General features: G+C 38.3%; 1 protein-coding gene across 1 annotated transcript in view; it reads left to right on the plus strand.

Moving 5' to 3' along the window:
- The window catches only part of ARHGEF9 (Cdc42 guanine nucleotide exchange factor 9), a 288,329-nt gene that overhangs the window by 63,472 nt on the left and 203,853 nt on the right, over positions 1-21,004 (plus strand). Inside the window, 2 exon segments of the mRNA XM_075184406.1 lie at positions 957-1,107; positions 1,819-1,928. Coding sequence (XP_075040507.1) covers positions 957-1,107; positions 1,819-1,928 — 261 coding nt within the window.

Genomic DNA, 21,004 nt, shown 5'->3' on the forward strand with positions numbered 1-21,004 from the left:
CCCACAGAGACAGCACATGCTTATGCGAACATACAGAGGTGAACTCATCTGACACTTTAGCTTCCTTATAACTGGGGATTTGGGAGGGAAGGGTCGGTCTAACAGACCAGCACAGAGATACATACACACCTGTCAGGAGCTGTTTGCTAGAGGGCAGGTACAAACACACCCTGATGATGATGATGACATTGCCAGCAATAGCTAGCCACTTCTGATTGGCTGATTGCGAATTCACCTCTGAAGCTGATAGGTCATTGATCATGCATATATTATCAGATTTTGTGGGAATAGTATTTATTTTTTTCTGCTACTTTCATTTGAACGTGAGAAGAAATACTATATCTGCTGTAGTATATCAAAACTATTGTTAACAAACTGTTCGTGTGCTTATGACCTGGTTGTGTTTATGTGTATGTGAGTGTATGTATGTCTGATAAAAACCTGGCACATATGTTACAGGTTTGGAGGTAGGCGCATCTTGCAATGCATAGGACTCAGCATGTGGGCGTCAATACGCATTTTGTTTTATAGATTACACCCAACATGTGTCCAATTCGTCACCTGGACTAAAATGTTTTCCCAAATACAACAGATAGCAATGTTCAGTAATATTTCATTTTGCACAACATAATATAAAGTATTTTGATTATGGTTTTCCTTGTTGAGATATGTGCCAAAAAAAATGTATTTTCATAAGACATTGTAAACATTAGACTCCTAAAGAAAAGAGACTTCCATTGAGATGAGATAGGTGTGGTAACTGTTAGATGTTAACCAGATAAACATGCAGAGAATAATGAGGCATAGTAATACCTCTGCAGCATGTGAAATAACTGGGTATAATAGCTATGGAATAGACAAACACAGCAGGTGTAGTGAGATTTATAGATCATGAGATCTACAGGTGACACAGTGTCACAAAGTGTAATCTCCTGACATCCTACCCTTTATTCCAGCCTCTGCGACTGCCCCCCACTCCACTCACTGTGCCGCCTTCCTTCAAGTTCCCGCTGGACAGGTGCATGTCACTACCTCTATCTCAGAGCACCCCATCTGGGCTTGATCAAGTTGGATGGATGAAAAGGAAACCAATGAGCACGGATGAAGGTGGGTCACACAGAAACCAACTACAGTGGAAACTTGCTGACTTCAGTGTAAATGGATAGATATGTCCTCTATGGCGCAGATGATCGATACTAAATGTAGTGAAAAGGAGGGGTTTTGATGAGTGCTCCCTACTGAGAGGTATTGCAAGCAACCTGGGGGATAGGAATTAGTAAGGGAAGTTCCAGCCCTTTAAAGTGTATAGAGAACCAAAGTAGTGTCCCCTTGGCGCACAATAATAGCCTTTTATTGCTCATTGAATTTACATTTATGGTGAAGCTACATGACTTTACTGTTTAAAAGTCAAATCGTTATATCATTCACAATATTGAATATGATCTAGTTATTTCAGATACTAATCATATTTAGCTGTACTTGCAGTCACTCTTGTTTTTTTCTTTGATTAGTCAATGGATAAAAACTTTAAAAAAGACTGATGTAAAATAAAAGTTAAGGCTGTTTGTTGTGTTTCATGTCACAAGTTATAGTAGTTTTAGATGTACTGAAAATCCTTTTCTGTGGTCGTCTGTATCTTAGAAACAGATAAATTAGTGGTAAAGTCTGTTCAGCACCTGAAATACAATAATAGGTGCCAGGGTGAGATTAGGGCAAATGTTTTGGCAGATGGCGGATGAACACTGCAAACAAGAATGCCATTTGGGTTATTTCAGCAGCCAGTTGTGAATAATAAGATAAGAGTATATTTTCTCTTAGGAGAAGCTGATCTAGGCTCTAAGACTTTGGAAGTCCGGAGAGACAGCAGAAAGGGGAGAAGCAGATGGAAGGCTTTAAATCCTGAATCACATCAGCTGCCAGTACACCAGGTATGAGATTTTGGCATGTGTGTCATCCGAAGTAACTTCAGCATATTAATCATTCATTATGTTTAGGATCTCTGTCAACAAAGCATATCCGCCAATGGCAGTAATGCAAATATACTAGTTTTTAGATACCAACTTAATTATTGTGTTTTTCTTAATAAGTAACCGATCCATTAGGAATTAACTAAGGGCTTGATTCATTAAAGAACTTAGGCAAGAATTTGAGTAAGTATTCTTACTTAAGTTTTCTGGACAAAACCATGTTACAATGCAAGGGGTGCATATGAGTTTATTATTTTGCACATAAGGAAAATACTGGCTGTTTTTTCATGTAGCACACAAATACTTGATAGCTTATTTGTACCCTGAAATATAAAGTTGATATTTATGTATTACATAAAAAGCAGGCAGTATTTAACTTATGTGCAAAATAATAAACTCATTTCCACCCCTTGCGTTGTGACATGGTTTGTTTTCTGTACATGTTTTTCATTGTAACGTCTAGAAAACTTAAGTAAGAAAACTTACTCAAATTCTTGCCTAAGTTCCATAATGAATCAGGCCCTGAATGTTTATCTTAATGTTTAATGAGAAATCATTTGTTTTTGTATGTCATATCTGACACAGCAAAACTATCTTTGGGCAAGGAGGGACATCTGTTTTGGGGGCGAGATGAGATTTTAAAAAAGCTGTTCATGAGTGTATTTTGTCATAATAGCTGGTTATTTTTTATTTTTTATGAGCATAATGAATGGTGGTACGCTGTATGAAATAGGATGGAGAGGATTCCCTTGCACTCACATTGATCAGATGCATACATGCGCAATGATGAATTTAGACAGCTACTGTTAACTAAATCATGGCCAATTAAATGCCATCTTTCCTGCTCTCAGGACACGATACAGGAAAATGTATGTGAAACAAAACAATTATTCATAAACAATCTTCATCTTCTTCAGCCATTCATTGCGTCTTCAACAATTGAGTGATAAAACATTAGCTTGTAAATAACAAATCAACAATTAGTGGTGATATACCTATAGTAAAAAGTATATTTTTTTTCTATTTCTGCCTTATATGTCCCATCTCGTTTATTACGTCTTTTCATATTATGTAGGCTAATTAGTGGCATTTCATGGCAAAGAAGAAGAAGCATTATGTTGGCTTTCTTATTAATTAACCTAATTATTTTATTTTGTCACTTTAAGAACTCTCATTTCCTGGATAGTTCCAGTGATGTAAGGATTTGTATAATGATGTTAAATTTGCAATACAAAATATTTATTTATCCTCCCAGTATTTGTAATACATTTATGGGAATCTTTGCTGACACCCCAGAGGTAAGTGATGATTAGACACTGCAAGAGGTACAGAGCCTTTTCCCTGTATTATTGTTGTGATATATGAAGCATTTCTCAGTGCAGAGTTCTTTGGTGCGTGACTAATGTGCAGGATTTCCTGTGGAAAACACATTTTCTTAACAATTGGGAGGAAAAAGCTTCCTTAGAGGGGTTAGCCTTCTATAACTGATAGATCATGATTACTCATCAAGCAGAGGACTGCGCAAGAGGTCACAGATATTATTATTGTATAGAAAATGGTATTCTCCACCTTAGTCACTAATGAGTAGAGTGACAATTACCAATTGTTTTTTCAAGACTTGCTGATATCATTAAAGTTATGAAGATACCACAAAAAAATGGTGCATTAACCTGTACAATGTCAGACGTTTTCCTACCCAGCAGTGGCGATTTAAATGGATCATTGCGTTTAAATAAATATACAATGTCATCCTATTAAATAATGGCAGTTAATGTTAAAAGGTGCTAAACATAGGAAGTAAAATAACTTATGTTAAAACAGCATAAAAAGGCTATCATCATGATTTTTGTAAAACAGGTCCTACAAATATACAATATCAGTGTTTGCTGACTGTACATTGCTATGGTGATTTGCCATAAACTTGGCTAAATGGTGCTATACTGAGGCAAAATTGTTAAACTATTACTAAGTTAATTGAGCTTTTGCATAAGCGTACAAATATTGAGCTGTTCGTTCTGTACTATAAAATGCATTTTATTTTATTTTTTCACATAATACTGCAATACTTGTTTAGTTGAATATACATGAATGGTAAACTGAAAACAGATAATCTATAAAGTGTTTGAAGCAATGTTGATATATTCTGTTGCTAATTGTTCTGTGTTTTACTTTTGATATAAGTGTATTCACTTTAAAGGATATGTCCATTACAAACATGTTGCCTCCATTAAATATACTAGGCCCAAACATATATTTGCCAATACATCATAATATTCCTGAGCTTTAGTTTAGATTTAAGATGCAATAATGCCATGTGGAGTAATAATGTTTAGTTTGGTTGGCAAAACAACTATGCAGCATCGGGACTGCCTGGCCCGCCCTGTCACCGCCAGCCTCCATTTGTGTAAACATCTCTGTGTTAGCTCTGTACATGCTTCAATCCCTGGCTACTTGCAGATTTTTGATGATGTCACAGGGAAGACATAGACAGTGTTTACTTCTGGCTTTGGATACATGCATGCAATGGTAAATGCCCCAATCCTGGCACATAGTGCTGTGATATCACTGCAAGCAGCACTTCCCTTCTCAAACTGTATTTTGAAAAGATAAAGAGCCAGAAATCTGATGCTGGGATCTACAAAGCTCCAACAAATGGTATTTCTGTTTTAGTATTACAACAAAATACAGGCACATTTCTTATAATTATCCTCATATTAACCAAGTGAAGTAAACCAGAGGAACCTATCCTCACTTATCCTGTTAATTTGGGTAGACTGAGAGTCACCAGTATGGGAGAATAAGCCTTGTGAATTAAGACAAAATATGAATATACATTTATTAAAATAGCATATGAAACATATTTATGATAAAATGCATATACAGTCATGGCCAAAAGTTTTGAGAATGACACAAATATTATTTTTCACTAAGTCTGCTGCCTCAGTTTTTTATGATGGCAATTTGCATATACTCCAGAATGTCATGAAGAGTGATCAGATGAATTGCAATTAATTTCAAGGTCCCTCTTTGCCATGACAATGAACTTTATCCCAAAAACAAAATTTCCACTGCATTTCAGCCCTGCCACAAAAGGACCAGGCGACATCAGGTCAGTGATTCTCTCGTTAACAGAGGTGAGAGTGTTGACAAGAACAAGGCTGGAGATCACTCTGTCATGCTGATTGAGTAAGAATAACAGACTGGAAGCTTTAAAAGGGGAGAGGTTCTTGAAACCATTGTTCTTCCTCTGTTAACCATGGTTATCTGCAAGGAAACACGTGCAGTCATTGTTGCTTTGCACAAAAAGGGCTTCACAGGCAAGGATATTGTTCCTAGTAAGATTGCACCTAAATCAACCATTTATCGGATCATCAAGAACTTCAAGAAGAGAGCTTCAATAGTTGTGAAGAAGGCTTCAGGGCGCCCAAGAACGTCCAGCAACGCCAAGCTCGTCTCCTAAAGCTGATTCAGCTGCGGGATCCGGGCACCATGGTGCAGAGCTTGCTCAGGAATGGCAGCAGGCATGTGTGAGTGTATCTGCACGCACAGTGAAGCGAAGACTTTTAGAGGATAGCCTGGTGTCAAGAAGGCCAGCAAAGAAGTAACTTATCTCCAGTAAAAACATCAGGGACAGACTGATATTCTACTAAAGGTACAGGGATTGGACTGCTGAGGACTTGGGTAAAGTCATTTTCTCTGATGAATCCCCTTTCAGATTGTTTGGGGCGCCTGGAAAAACGCTTGTCCGGAGTTGGAAAGGTGAGCGCTACCATAGGTCATGTGTCATGCCAACAGTAAAGCATCCTGAGACCATTCATGTGTGGGGTTGCTTCTCAGCCAAGGGAGTGGGCTCACTCACAATTTTGCCTAAGAACACAGCCATGAATAAAGAATGGTACCAAAACATCCTCCAAGAGCAACTTCTCCCAACCATCCAAGAACATTTTGGTGATGAACAATGCCTTTTCCAGCATGATGGAGCACCTTGCCATAAGACAAAAGTGATAACTAAGTGGCTCGTGGGTTAAAAGATCGAAATTTTGGGTCCATGGCCAGGAAACACCCCGGACCTTAATCCCATTGAGAACTTGTGGTCAATCCTCAAAAAGCCGGTGGACAAACAAAAACCCACAAATTCTAACAAACTCCAAGCATTGATTAGACATGAATGGGGGGCCATCAGTCAGTATTGACAGTTTGCCAGGACGAATTGCAAAGCTCATAGGTTATGCAAATATTGACTCTTTGCATAAACTTAATGTTATTGCCAATAAAAGCCTTTGACACTTAAGAAATGCTTAAAATTTTACTTCAGTATACCATAGCAACATCTGACAAAAATATATAATAACACTGAAGCAGCAAACTTTGTGAAAACCAATACTTGTCATTCTCAAAACTTTTGGCCACGACTGTATATGCTGACTTACGCCAGGTACAGTCCCCTGTTAAAAAAGCTCTTTCTGTTGTGAATCTGTGGAGCCACCAGAAATTGCACTTGGTAAAAATGTCAAAACAGAGTCCATCTTCTTCAACTTTCGAGAGGTCCTTCATTTATTTTAATGATTACATTTTCTCCTAAAATACTGTTTATCTTCATTTATGTCTTCAACTAATCATGAGAGTGATATTACTTTTCACTTATTGGGGCATATTCAATTGACGGCGGGATCAGCGAAAACCCTGCACTCAAAAAATATTACAATTAATACGGTAATTACTCGCTGGATTTCAGCTCCAGCTCCCTGAGCTGCGAGCTGAAATCCAGCAAGTAAATTACCGTATTAACGGTATTTACGCGCAGGATTACCGTATTAACGGTAATATTTATGGTAACGGTATATTTTTTGAGCGTGGGGTTTTTTGACGGCGGGATCGCCGAAAAACCCTGCGCTCGAAAAATATTATTGTTAATACGGTAATCCTGTGCGTAAATACCGTTAATACGGTAATTCACTCGCTGGATTTCAGCTCGCAGCTCAGGAAGCTGCGAGCTGAAATCCAGCGAGATATTACCGTATTAACGGTAATATTTTTCGAGCGCGGGGTTTTCAGAGATCCTGCCGTCCATTGAATATGCCCCATTGTGTTTGAATTTTTTTATTTATTATTTGGAAATGCACCAGGAAATGTGCTTTCCTGTAAAAGTGCAACTGGAAGGTGTAAATTGTGTCCCATTGAAAGTTTAAGGTGAGAATCAGAGGACATGCTGTGTACCCTTCCAGAAAACTATAATCATAATATTAGTATAATAATACTAAAACTCAGTTTTGCCTATGCCAAAAGTAGGCATATTAATTTGCTTAGTCCACACTCATCAATGAACAGCTCAAATCGTCTCATTAGAATGTGTTAATTTTCCACCTCCACATATGTTACCATCTTGGCTCACAAAACTCCTTTAAAACTGGTGCACTTTTGTTCTCTCATAAATGAGCCTTTCTGCCGTGCATAGACAAGCAATTGTCTTTACAGGGTAGTTTATAAACAACTCCTTGATGTGGGATGTTGTACACACTTTTCATAAAAGTTATCTAAACGTTTTATAGCATTGAATGAAATATCATTTTCTATGCTTAGTTCCATGGCTGTATTGCATTCTCATGTCTGTATTAGCTATTGTATTATAGATATAAGTACTACACACATACACTCAGTATACACTTGTATACACACAGTGGCCACTTTACTAGGTACACTTGTATACCTGCCCATTAATGCAAATATTTGGTCAGCCAATGATGTGGCAGCCACTGAATGCATAAAAGCATGCAGACAAGGTCAAGAGGTTCAGTTGTTGTTCAGACCAAACACCAGAAAGGGGAAAAAATGTGATTTAAGTGACTTTGACAGTGCAATGATTGTTGGTGCCAGACAGAGTGATTTCAGTATCTCAGGAACTGATGATCTCCTGGGATTTTTATGGCCAGCAGTCTCTAAAGTTTACAGAGAATGGTGCGCAAAACAAAAAACCTCCAGTGAGTGGCAGTTTAAAGGGTGAAAACACCTTGTTACTAAGAGAGGTCAGAGGAGAATGGCCAGAAGGGTTCAAGCTGACAGGAAGACAACAGTAACTCAAAGAGCCATGTGTTAGAAAAGTGGTATACAGAAGAGCATCTATTCCCTTCACTTTCAGCTTTGAAGTGGATGGGCTATAGCAGCAGCAGAAGACCAGGTTCCAGTCCTGTCACCTAAGAACAGGAAACTGAGGCTAAAATGGGAACAGACTCTCCACAACTGGACAATTGGAGATTGGAAAAACTTTGCCTGGTCTGACAAATCTCAGTTTCTTCTGCGCCATGCAGATGGTAGGGTGAGAATTTGACATAAACAACATGAATCCATGGATCCATTCTGCCTTGTGTAAACTGTGCAGGCTGGTGGTGGTGGTGTCATGGTGTGGAGAATGTTTTCTTGGTACACATTAGGCCCCTTAATACTAATTGAGCATCGGTTATGTGCCATGGCCCACCTGAGTATTGTTGCTGACAATGTGCATCCCTTTATGGTCTACCCATTTTCTAAAGGCTGCTTCCAGTAGAATAACACACCATGTCATAAAGCACACATCATCTCAAGTTGGTTCCATGAACAGGATAATGAGTTCAGTGTACTCCACAGTAATCATATCTTAGTCCTATAGAGCACATTTGGGATGTGGAATAACAGGAGTTTCACAGTATGAATATACAACCAACAAATCTGCAACAACTGAGTGATGCTATCATGTCAATAAGGACCAGAATTTCTAAGGAATGTTTTCAGCACCTTGTTTTATCCATGCTACAAAAAAATTCAGGTGGCAAAAGAGAGTCCTACCCAGGATAACCTGGATATATAAGTGCTCCATTCTTCCGGTAACACCTGCATTTCTTCCCCCAGATTGTGCAACATTGTAATCGGAGGCATATAACTGCTGATTGCTGCCACATTAGCAATTGCCAATGCTTCTAACAGTCATGAATGCATATTAATGTTCTATAAAGTCTTTAGTATTTATTTTTAATAAACATCTAGCAGAAAAAGTAAAATGTATATTTTTATATAGCATTTCACTAGAAAGCAGTGAGGTGGTGTTTTTGATGTTGAGGTCTTCTCCCACTTAGTGCCATGATAAGTATGGCATTACCAATGCCTACAGAAATGAAAGAGTTAAGAAGACAGCTGTCGTGGTCTGCAGCAAATCCTTGTACAGCTGAGTTCCCACTAGCTGTGGGGTAGAAGTGCTGAACCTTAATAAAGCTGGGGTGAGGAGAAGCTATTTTTGAGAGCGATTAGTGTGACACATCCTAAGGGGGAAACCATTGAGATAACTACATCAAACAGCATCTCAGCTGCATACAAATAGATCAGGTGCACTGTAGTGTGGGAGTAAGACAAGAGATTAACTCTAGTGCATGGGCTGGCAGCACATTGCGCAGCATGCCCAGCCAGGCACACAGGTTTATGAACGTAAAATCAAATTATTTCAGCATTTCTTTTCACAGAGCTGTAAGTGAAAGAGGGAAATAAAATCCTTTGAAGATAACTAGGCTTTGAAGATAGCTGAGGGTTAGCCATGTCTTCTAAATACCGCTGCAATGACTCAGAGCTCAAGTCCTAGTTCTGATTTCCAGCTAATTGGGCGCTCACAGAAAAAAGATCAATTAAGAAAGTGACTTCAGCTGAATCTGGGACATTTATTTTTTCATGTAGATTTTGATAAATAATCCGATTACACGTGATCAGCTTTGGAGTGCACTAAATTCAGCCCACCTGCTATCTCTTGTGAGTTCGTTTCAGTGCGACTCTTGTAAAATCTGTGTGGTGAGGGTCTTTGCAACGGGAATCAGTGCAATAATTTCAAATATGCCTTATGAAATTAGTGGATGTTATGGATTAGTAACTAGGTAAGTAGTGTTACTCAGCACCATTATTTAACATCCCAGTGCATGCAGTCTCCTGGCTGCAACAGTTGAGGGCTTAATAACATACATACACTTTCACTTTGTTTTACATTTGATACATCTGTATTTCCAGCAGGTGTACCGACCCCAGTGGAATTATTACATTGACTTGTAGAGTGTGGGCGTTAATGACCTGATTACAGCAAGAAGAGAATTCTGTCTCATTGAAGATTTATGACTCTCATGGATTCTAATCATGTCCTATAACACCCTTTTTTCTTAGAAAAAACCCCAAGCACATGAGAGTCACATACCCATAGCTGACTACTACAGAATGGATGCTGTGGTCCATTCACACTGCTTTATACTCATTTTATTGTAAGTAAGGCTAAGAAGAATGATGACAGAAATCATAAATGGAGCATTCAGCATCCAAAAACTACAGCAAATCACAAATTTCTCCGACTGCAGACACAAATGCTAGTGGGTATGGGGGTCATTGGAGCCACTGGATTCTATTCACAGACATGTTTACAAGCTTTTACACCAGTGGGTAAGGAGCCAAGGGTCTTTTATAAACTGCAAAAGTGCAATCCTGCAGCTCAAGTGCTCTTTTGTGCTGTCATGAGCCTACTTTTTATGAATGCACCTAGTTTTTTGGGAAGACACGTGGATTTGAAGGCCGATTGTGGTGACTGCAGGGGCGCAGAATTGGATAAATTGCACAAATCTAGGGAATTGCTTGCAGACCTGCAATTTCTGTGGTTTGTAAATGACCCATTTTGTGATAAAGTGTATCTGTACTGATACTTTTTCCCTTTTATGTACTTTCCACTCATTATTTTAAGGGAAAATTTCAACTGATTGCTGGATGCATCAGTTCCCCCAGAATTTATATTAATTTTTAAGCATATTCTCCTTGTAATGGAGGGAGGCCATCACCATTGTCAAAGCTTTTTCGTCACATGTCAGCTTTAAGAGAAATATAAATGTGGCATGATTATCCAAAAGTATTTAGCTGGCAAATGGAAAAGAATTTGTAAAATGATCCTTCAGAAGCTTTCTCCCAACTCCTGACAGGTGTACAGTTTTACATTAATATGATAGAAGTTCCATATTTTAAAAAGAAAATTGATTTGTTTGAGAGATTGTCTCTTTCTATTCCCACAGAGTAAATATGAGTACACACTATATTATTGGAATATTGTATAATCTTTTTAAAATGAGATTCAAAGAGCTTAGCTGCATTCTTCAATATATTTAGAATTGATTGAAGCAAGCCATAGCAATATTTGGTTTTGTGTCTATGTGTTTTCACTTTGCCTGTCTATCTAACTAACTTAGAATATATGAAATCATAAAGATTGTCTGAAAGGACTTTACTAGAAAAGAATGGGCGCACTTACTAAGCACAGAACAAGCCTATCTTAGTAAAGAGACCATAGGGATCATTTTAGTTGCTTCTACTGGCACAAGGTTACACAAAATATATGGTCTGTTTTCACAATATAGTGGTAGATATGCAGTTAATACCATTGTAACCATAACTGCCTGCAAATTACCATGTGTGTATAAACCAAAGATATGGCAGTAGCACACTATATCTAGCAAAGTAGTTCTGAACCAAACCTTACCTCTCCAATGGAAACAAGATCACAATGTATGAACTACACTGCACTCCCTAGTCTAATCCCAGAGCCTAAGTGAAACCCTCACCTTATTGACCATGTGACCTTTATTAGAGTCCTGGATATGTTGTGTTTGAAAAAAAAAGGAACAATGATGTTGACCTTTCTTGTATCTTCTTTAATTATTTTTAGTTATCTGCTATACTGTTAACATCTACTAACTCCTTTCTGTATTCATAGTTTGTCTTAATTTTGTACATATCAGATATCTGGTACTTTATGTATGGAATAGAAGAAGGGCGGTGGGAGGTGCTTCCAGTGGAAGGGAAGTTGGTACAGGTATTAAACATACCTCCCAAACATCTTCATTTAGACGGGGCAGTCACGATTTGAGGGCTTCAAAAGTGCTATGCCAGCCTCTGGGGTGTGGCCAGCCCCCATTACACCATGATGATGTCCCTCCAATGGGGCGTGACCACGCCCCTATCCCATTACCGCCTACCCAAATGTTGTGAGGAATGTTGAAGGAGGATGTGTGGATTTACCTTGTGGGGAACTTCGTATTAAAATGACAGGCATGCTCTTTCTGCTCATATCACCATCCACAGCCACAGATGGGCATAACACACTGGTGATCCGGTAAAGTGGCCATCAATTGTTGAATCGAATTCTATGTTCCCTGATACTGAGGTGACCAGAAAATGTGAAAGTTAAACTTGTCAGATCCCAAATGGAGAAATATCCAAATGGTGTGGGAGAGACAGCAATTACCACATATATACTTAATAATTCCTTCTCTGGCATGAAAATACATCCAGCATGAATGGCATGCACACATGTAAACAGTGACTAATGTCTAAAGGTGGTCACACATTCCAGGGGCTTCTGAACCCTTTAGCTGTGTAAGACCGTTCGTAAACTACACATATTAATATCCCTACATTCATTGGAAGGAATTATGTACATTTTAGGGTATATTTCTATGGTTTAATATAAAAAGTGATCCACAGGCTTGGGCTTTCGATTCCAGTTAGTGAGCAAAACAAAATAGTTAAAATATTTTAAAAAAAGAAGAAAAATGTAAAAACAATTACTCATTGAAATCATGTTTTATTCTAGTAATAACACATTTTTCATTGAAAGATTACAGTGGTATTTGTTAAATAGACAAGAAACCTGCAAATCTTTTCACCGGAGATAAGACATTTCTCTCTATAATATATAGACCTGTATATCCTTTTTTACATAGTACAATAGTGACCAGTATGATGGGATGTTAAGGTTAATCCAGTTGACGAGCTGCTGGTTTCATAGAAATAATTACTGTTCTAATAGTTAACATTCTGAGTATGAAAATAATTTTCTCATAAGATGAAGCTATCCTATGTTAAAAAGAAGACAAAGGGCTTCACTAGACTAAAAAAAAACCTGGTACACCTGGTACATGAATACATGGAGTAAAATTAATTCATGTTGTTAAAATATTGTATTTAGCACATTTAAGGATATTATATTTTATGTAATTGTATACAGTTGATGTACTTACCTGAATTTTTAAAAACTTTCGTACAGTTTTTCTCATGTGACATAAAGGCCAAAGTTGACAGATGTAGACATGTGTTTCATGTCAGATTTGCATTTATGCTTTTAGAATGGATTTGATATTACAGGGAAAAAGAACCCTATTGTAACACACCAGAGATATAAATGCAGTGTAGCTCCACATTACTAAATTGGTTACTATATAGGCCTGTTGCTGCCTGCATTCTGTTAATGTCAGGGCACAAGTTCAGATCAGCTCATGCACACCAACATATACACTGTGATTTGAGGAAAGGATGTCATTTCTTGGACTGTACTTTTTCTATAATATATGCCATAGATGCAAAAGACAATAGCAAAATAAAGAAGAATTTGGGTTCAAAAGAGGGACAATTCCTGCACATAGGTAAGGAGAATGCAGAGACAATTTCTTAGAGCTGTAAAACGCGTTTCACAGTGTGGATCTCTTTTTGTACTGTCGAGGACCTAGTCCAGTTCCCTTGTGTGACTATACTCAGCAGAAACTATTCACTTGTGGAAAGTCATGTCTAACCCAAATCATGTAACTATTGTTGTTCAGCTGCTAGCTTAACTATCATAGCCTGATTATTGAACTCGGGAATCCGTGGACAAAGAGGCTGTGTGTGTTTCGGTTCCGTTTTAAGTTGTTAATTACACTACTGTCTCTTGAGCACATACACATGCTGGGGGCTTGTGAGCATCTGCAGCCACACACAGCTTACGATTAAAAAAATAAAATAATTTCATACATCCTCCAAATTAAAAACATGCCTCTGAATTTACCCAAGTACCCTTTTACTCATTTAAATATGAGACCCATATTTTGGTAAGGTTACCGGAAATCTAGGCAAAGAAAACGTAGGTTGAATTAAATTTCAGATCTGTGAAGCTGCTTTTTCGCTGCACCATACATTTTTGCATATTGTAAGACACATAACCGAAAGAAAGCATACCCAGGGTTTACTAATTATGTAGAAGAGAACTCTCTTTGGACATCTAGTGAGTCACAGGCTTTTTTTTAACAATCCCATTGAGATTCACAGATCCATTTAAATTCATACTTCCATGTGTCTTGGTTTTCCCAGGACATTGCCAGTTTTGGCTTTGGAACTCTGTGATTCAGAATGCATATATTACTTGAAGATAGACTACAGCCTTTAACAGCAGAATCACTATGGTATGACAGGGGAAGAACATTTCCCATTCACTTTAATGTTACACTGCCTAAGCTTGTCTTTGCTTTAGTACGTTGTAGTTTCTTGGCCAGAAATTTATGGTCTCAAAAAAACACCCATATGACACTGTATGGGGCAGATTCAATTCGGACACATTGGTGTAGGGTTAACACGGCGTTAGTACTATTACCTTTAATGCGGTAATATTAACCAGAATTTTTAGTCGTGAGAGGTACAAGCAAAAATCTGCATTAAAATGATCGTACTAACGGTAATAGTGCACAGGCTGCATTGAATTGGCCCCTATGTGTGTTAGTAAAATTATTAACATTGGTAACACTGTTGTAAAAGGGCATATGGTCTCCTGTTTCCATCTTGTGGACTATTTGGGCCTGACTTTCTTCTAGTTTAGATAGCAGTGATGCAAACTGCTGAGCTTGCTAATTCTTGCACTAACTGTAATAACATTTGCCTATTATTGTGGCTGGTTGTGCTGACATTCTGCTGTCACACACAATTACTGAGATAATGTTACGTGCAATTATAGCTACAAAGAGTCTACTAAGGAACATGTCATCATGGCATCACTTTATAATATAGGCTACAAAAAACAATATACCATATATATATTTTCCCCTTAACACAATGAACAATAAAATTTGCCTTAAAAGTTAATTTTAACCTAATTTTGCCCCTTAATCAAATAAACAATGATTGCCCCCATAATTCATAAGTCAGTGGTGCCTCCTCTTAGTTTCTGAATGGCGATATACTGTAGCTCAAACAGCATGCAGCTTGAGCAGTCTTGCCACTCACAACCACCTCATTTGGTTTGCTTGTCTTGCTTTCGTCTTTCCCGGCTGTTTGTCAAGCTTAGTAAATTTGGCTGTTTGTATTTCGATCATGGTAATCTGTGAAGTGTTGGTTTGTAATAATGTTGTTTTCAGCCATTTTACTAGCGGTTTTGAAACCGCAGGAAATCGTCAGTTTAGGCAAACCGCCTTTAGTATGTCTAGCCCGTGAAAGTAAATCATTTTTTTTTACTTGAAATGACAATTACTTCTATTTATTATACGTTGGCGATAGAGCTTTTTTTTTTTTACTTACCTTTTTGATTTCAAGATATTGAAGCGTCAAATTGAAATGGAACTGTTATTTCACCAAATTAGAGTGTACTCATAAAGAGCATAGATATGTTTACAATGTCTATTTCATTTGTTTTTCCAGGGAAACATTCCGGCACCTCAGTTCAGTCCTAAACTATAGCAGGGCTGGTGCCTTCATTTAAGGGAAAAGGGGAAAAAATTGGCACGCATCCCACCCTCTTATAGATAATCAGCCCCATGGTAAAGTGCTGGGACCTTGGCCATTGTATCTAAAAAATTATTATAATAAACATGTTACACAAAGTAACTTTCCACCAACTCTTTCAAAACATATTTATTATAAAGTCCATTAAAAATATTCTTTTCCTGATTTAAAGTAGCCTATCACCTTCTGAACTTCCAACCCAATGAAGACTTTTTCTTGCTCTAATGTGGTCAAAAGGTAATAGGAAAAACTGAATAAAAAATCATATTAACCTTTGTGTGAGTGGGTGTGGCTTTGGCAAAGGTGGGAGTGGTTGGGTGAATTAGGGGATGTTTTGAGTGAAATGCGGGAGTGACTTGTACAGATCCTCGCTGGGTTACTTTAATGATCACTGATTTTGCCTGTGTACATTTTGGGAGGTACAGTCACTCATGTAAAATAAACCTTATATTTGGTAAACAGCAAAGTCACTTGTGTCACATGGATGATTTTAGATAGTGTCAGTGATCAAAATAAACCTGGATATGAGGATCCTCTCACACAAGGAATTGGTAATGCTTCAATTTGAAACTTGTGTATAAGGAATACAAATTAAAAATGGATATTAGAAGCTACCTTAGAGGTTTGTGACCTGTGATCTTGTGGCTTATAAATATGCTTATATTTTACAGCAAAGGTACATTAGATAGAGTGATGGTTAGAGATAGAGATAGCTATATAGATATATTTGAGATACATAGTTTACATTAGACGCTGCTCACTGTCTTAACACAATGTAAAGCTAATCCCTATTGGCTTTGATGTACAATGGTGCGTTAACTTTATGGTGGGCAGGGACCGGCTGGGCTGGGGGGCAGAGGGGCATCTGCCCCCCCCCCCCCGGACTGGGCCGGCCCATAGTGGGGTACCTTGGGCCAAGTGACTAGACTACCTGCATTTTATTCCTTTAAGGCTGTTGAATAGCTGCTGATGGTGGGAGTGATGAGTTACTGTATTGTGGGAATCTAGATGCATGCCAGTTAAGCAGAAAGCAGAATTATTACACTGTTTCTTTATAAGTGATTTTGAAAATGCCTTATCATGCTTCTCTGTGTTTTACATTACAGTTGCTTCATAGGTATAGTTGAGGGATATTCAGAGCACACAGCACAGCTTGGAATTTACAATCTCTTCTGTGTTTTCCTGGGGAATCCTTCCAGGCCTTTGTGCCAGATGGAATGTACAGACACGTCCCTGCTAAGTCAGGGATAAGAAGCCTGGTCAATTTTTAAACAGTTACATAAAACCATGAGAGGATTGGAAGGAAAGATGACAAGAGCTTGTAAGAAGCAGCATAGGAACACAGCATGATAATTCCTTCAAGCTTGCCCTAGAGCTGAAATAATATCACAGGGATCCCTGCTCCTTCCCCTTTTCTCCTGACTAAGGCAGCCTCAGATGCTGGTGTGTCGTCATCTGTGTGGGTGCAAATCTCTCATCGCCTGCTTTCCTCTTGCACACTGCTTCGCTTTAGAAGGCAAGACTACAAATCTCCATGATAGAGTAGAATTCACTCAGTCTTCTAGCTTTATTTCGTAAGATTCTTTGTGCAGATGGAAAGAACTGATTAAGAACTCTGGGAATAGAAGCAATCAAATTCTAAACAAACACTGATATGGGGCAGCTAACTACATTACTGATTATTATTCATTGAATACACATTATAATGCTATTTTCTGTTCGATGCTTTAAAACATATCACAGATACAGTTTCCCCTGAATAGCACAGTCTATACTGAAATGCTTACAATGCTGACAACGTTCATACTTCCCTGTTCCTTACTCTTTTCACTGATATAACAGGACTTATACACCTTTCGTAAATATTTATATCCCTGACACTGTAAACCTGTAAAGGGTTTTATCGCTGTTGTGATAAACACATTGGGGTTGATGCAAAATGGGACCTAGCTTATCTTGCATGAAACCGCTCTGAGCATGCCCAGAAAGTGGGCGTACGCGTATGCCTTTATGCAGACTTGCACTATTCCAGCACTTACGTCTGTTTGCACCCGGAGAGGAGTTACAGGCAGGGAAGGACCATTCTAACATTGCCCGAGTACACTAAAGACCTGTTTCTGCAAATGTGGCTCAGACAGACCTGCAGTAACACACATATCCTGCTAGGGGGTGGTATCTCTGCACCTGCTATAGGGCAGGTGCAAATACTTGATGATGATGATTTGTGGTGAACCAGACAGGTAGGTAGACACGTCTCCAGATGTATACAGCTCTGCATATGGGTCAAAATACACCATTTTTCTGCGCTCTTTTTTTAGGAGTAAGTTATTCACATTTTACGTCTAACTGTGTCTCAGCCCCTTTGGTTGTATTGCTATTGCATATTTCAAAAGTATCAATTCATTTGTAAAACATTTTTCCATATTTTACAATACGCAGGTGTCACTATTTCATCTGCTGTTTGTATTTACAATAAATGTAACAATAACAACTTCAAGCTAGGAGAAGGCACTGTACTCCATTAAAAATTAATGTCGACGAGCAAAAGGACATACACAGTATAATCATTATATTCAAAAATTAACAAATACAGTATTAACTTTATATTGAAATGAAATGAAATTAGATAAGTGGAAGCAAATAAAAAAAGAGAAAAAAGCAAACCCTATTTTTAAGTTTTAAAAGTATTTGCAGAAATCCTTGTCCTGTATGATCAGATACATTGCTCTGACTGAATGATCCTTTCCAGCTGATACCACGTCTCCTCCATTGGATATATTACGTCATGCTGTTTGGTGGTCAGACCAAAAGAACACAATCCATATAGAGGGATGTAAATTGATTTTTACAAGGAATAGCAAATTCATTTCACACTTGCAAAACGAATGTCCGCAAATGTTTCTGTTTAGGACACTTACATTACAATTAATGCACTTTGCGTAATCCGGGCCCATACACTGCCAATGCAGAGCCAAAGGTGGAGGTGATAACTGTGGGGACAACTGACTCATAGTAGCTCCAATAGGAACTGACGACTGGATGTGGTCACTATGTTGTTTTATTTTACCCTTAAATACTCATATATTAACTCATACACTGCACAAAATAATAGCAGTCTCAGAAAATTGCAAATTGTATAAAAAATATGATAAATTGACAGCACAACATGATTCCAGGGATAAGTCTTTAAAACTTTGTACTTCCTATGGTGATTAGTTAGAATGGAATAGTCAACAAATAACCAACTATGCCCAGTATCAAATTACTACTGAAACTCTTATCAGTGCATCCACTTTCATGATGAGTTAAACAGAACTTTCAGAACTGAAGATTATCCTCTGACACCACTGACAACTTTTTGTGCAGTCATATGATACTGTAACCAACTGTGCGCCAGGGTACGCCGGAGAATTATGCAGGTGAGAACTCCTGTCAAGTTAGTCCTAGTAGTGTCAGGAAATCAATTTGCACCCTTTCTTACTTTATGATTTATCACAAAAAAGACTACATCAACAGTTATCTTTATAGCGCCTACATATTATGCAGCAGATTAATCATTCACTCAGCCCTGCCCCAGTGGAGCTTACCGTCTATTTTCATTAACACACACGTGCCAGGGTTTCTTTTTGTCAATTAGCCTACCGGTATCTCTTTGAGTGTTTCAGGAGACATTATGAAAGTCTACAGAAACTTACAAAACTTTCAAGAACTATACACTTTTTTTTGGTCTTAAATCCTTCTAGATAAAATTAGAGCTTAGTGAAATTGCAAAAACTTGTGATTACATTTGCTTTTTTAAGTGTGTTTTGAGCAATGCAGAAAAAAACCTGAAAACAATGCGACTGATGCTAGTTACTGGGTTGGTCGTCAGGGGCAAACGCAGGATTTGTAGAGGGGGGTTTCCACACCACGCCGCCAGTGGGCATGAACAGCATGAATGGGTGCGTGGCTATAATTTTAGACCGTGCTTGGCTGCTTTCCAACTCTTCCTATCCCCCTAATATACACGGGCAACGCTTTGTGCACTACTGTTAGATGCACACAGCTCTCCCTTTTCAAGCAGAGTCGTGTGAAGCGGGGGCAGGGTCCAGCCACCTCAATTATACAGTACCCCAGGCTTGGAGGGGGGTTTCCAGGCACTAGGAAACCCCCTCTCGGTTTGCCTATGGTCGTACACCCATTTGCTTAGCATAAAATATACAAAATTATACTGTGCATGCCAGCACACCTACGATCACATGTAGACACTTGGAAAGGTAGAATGGGGGAGGGAAGAGGAGTGCAGTTAAGGTGTGTGGCAGACCCACACAGAGACTCATATACACCTGTTAGTAAGCGCATTACTTTTGGTTGTCTGAGCACTTCTTTGTCTATATTATAAGATTTTATAGGAGCATTTAGAATTAATTTTTTGCTACTTTTATTCGTACATGAGAAGGAAGATCACACCACTGTGTTACAGAGGTTTTTGTGAAAATCAAACCTAATAGTGAATATGTTTTTTGCTATCAAAACAAATGTTAAAAACCTTTCTTGTGCTTAAGTGTATCTGGGTGTAAGTCATAGTTGCCTACTCTCCCAGAATGTCCAGGAGCATTACGTATTTCGGGACTCTCGGAGAGCAGGGTAACCTCCCGGATTCTGCTAAGTTAAATGGAGGTGGTGAGGCTTAGTGACGTGATTCATCATCATGGCCCTGCCAGCTGCTTTTATATGGCAAAAAGGTAATGGCAACTTAGGGGGCGGGGCTTAGTTACACAATTCTCTGAGCCCCGCCCCCACATGCTCACCTGTTCACGGACCTCCCGGAACCTAAATTGGCAAAGTAGGCAAGTATGGTGTAATTATGCCTGATGTAAACCTGCTGCATATGCTGCTGGTGCAGAACTGGCTGCATCTTCAGATGCTTCTATCTCAGCATATGGCCAGAAATATGCTACTTTTATGTTCAGTTTTTAGAGATTATATTTTTAGGCGTCCGACTCAGCATGAGCCCCAAAATGTTCAACCGCTTCATGTGAAACTAACTGTTTAGATTTTCAAGGTGTTTTCATCCAGTTCCCTTCACTAGATTACATTAGATATCTACATAATAAAATTTAACTAATATCTTAAAATACGACCTACAGCAGCTTTTTGAAGGTTAGAATGAAAACAAGGAAACATTTGGAGTATGTGTTAAATGGTTACATAGTGAAATGTGTTGAAACCTGTCTGATTGATATTGTGCTATAATAGTATCTCACTCTAGAAAGTAATTTCCATGAGGTCAAGAAAGATACCCTTTTGTTTCTTATTGATATATGACTGTATTTTATATTTACTATTTTGTTTATTTTTTGTTTAACTTTATCTTTGTATGCTGCCTCTCTTTTTTTTTTTTTGTTCTTGTTGGCAAAAAGAGGTAAAGGTTTTTAGTAATTAGGCTTAAGCTTTCAGGGATTGGAAAGTCCCAATGTAATTACTGCTCTTCC

Source organism: Mixophyes fleayi, chromosome 9 (genome assembly GCF_038048845.1).
Source record: "Mixophyes fleayi isolate aMixFle1 chromosome 9, aMixFle1.hap1, whole genome shotgun sequence".
NCBI classification, from domain to species: domain Eukaryota; kingdom Metazoa; phylum Chordata; class Amphibia; order Anura; family Limnodynastidae; genus Mixophyes; species Mixophyes fleayi.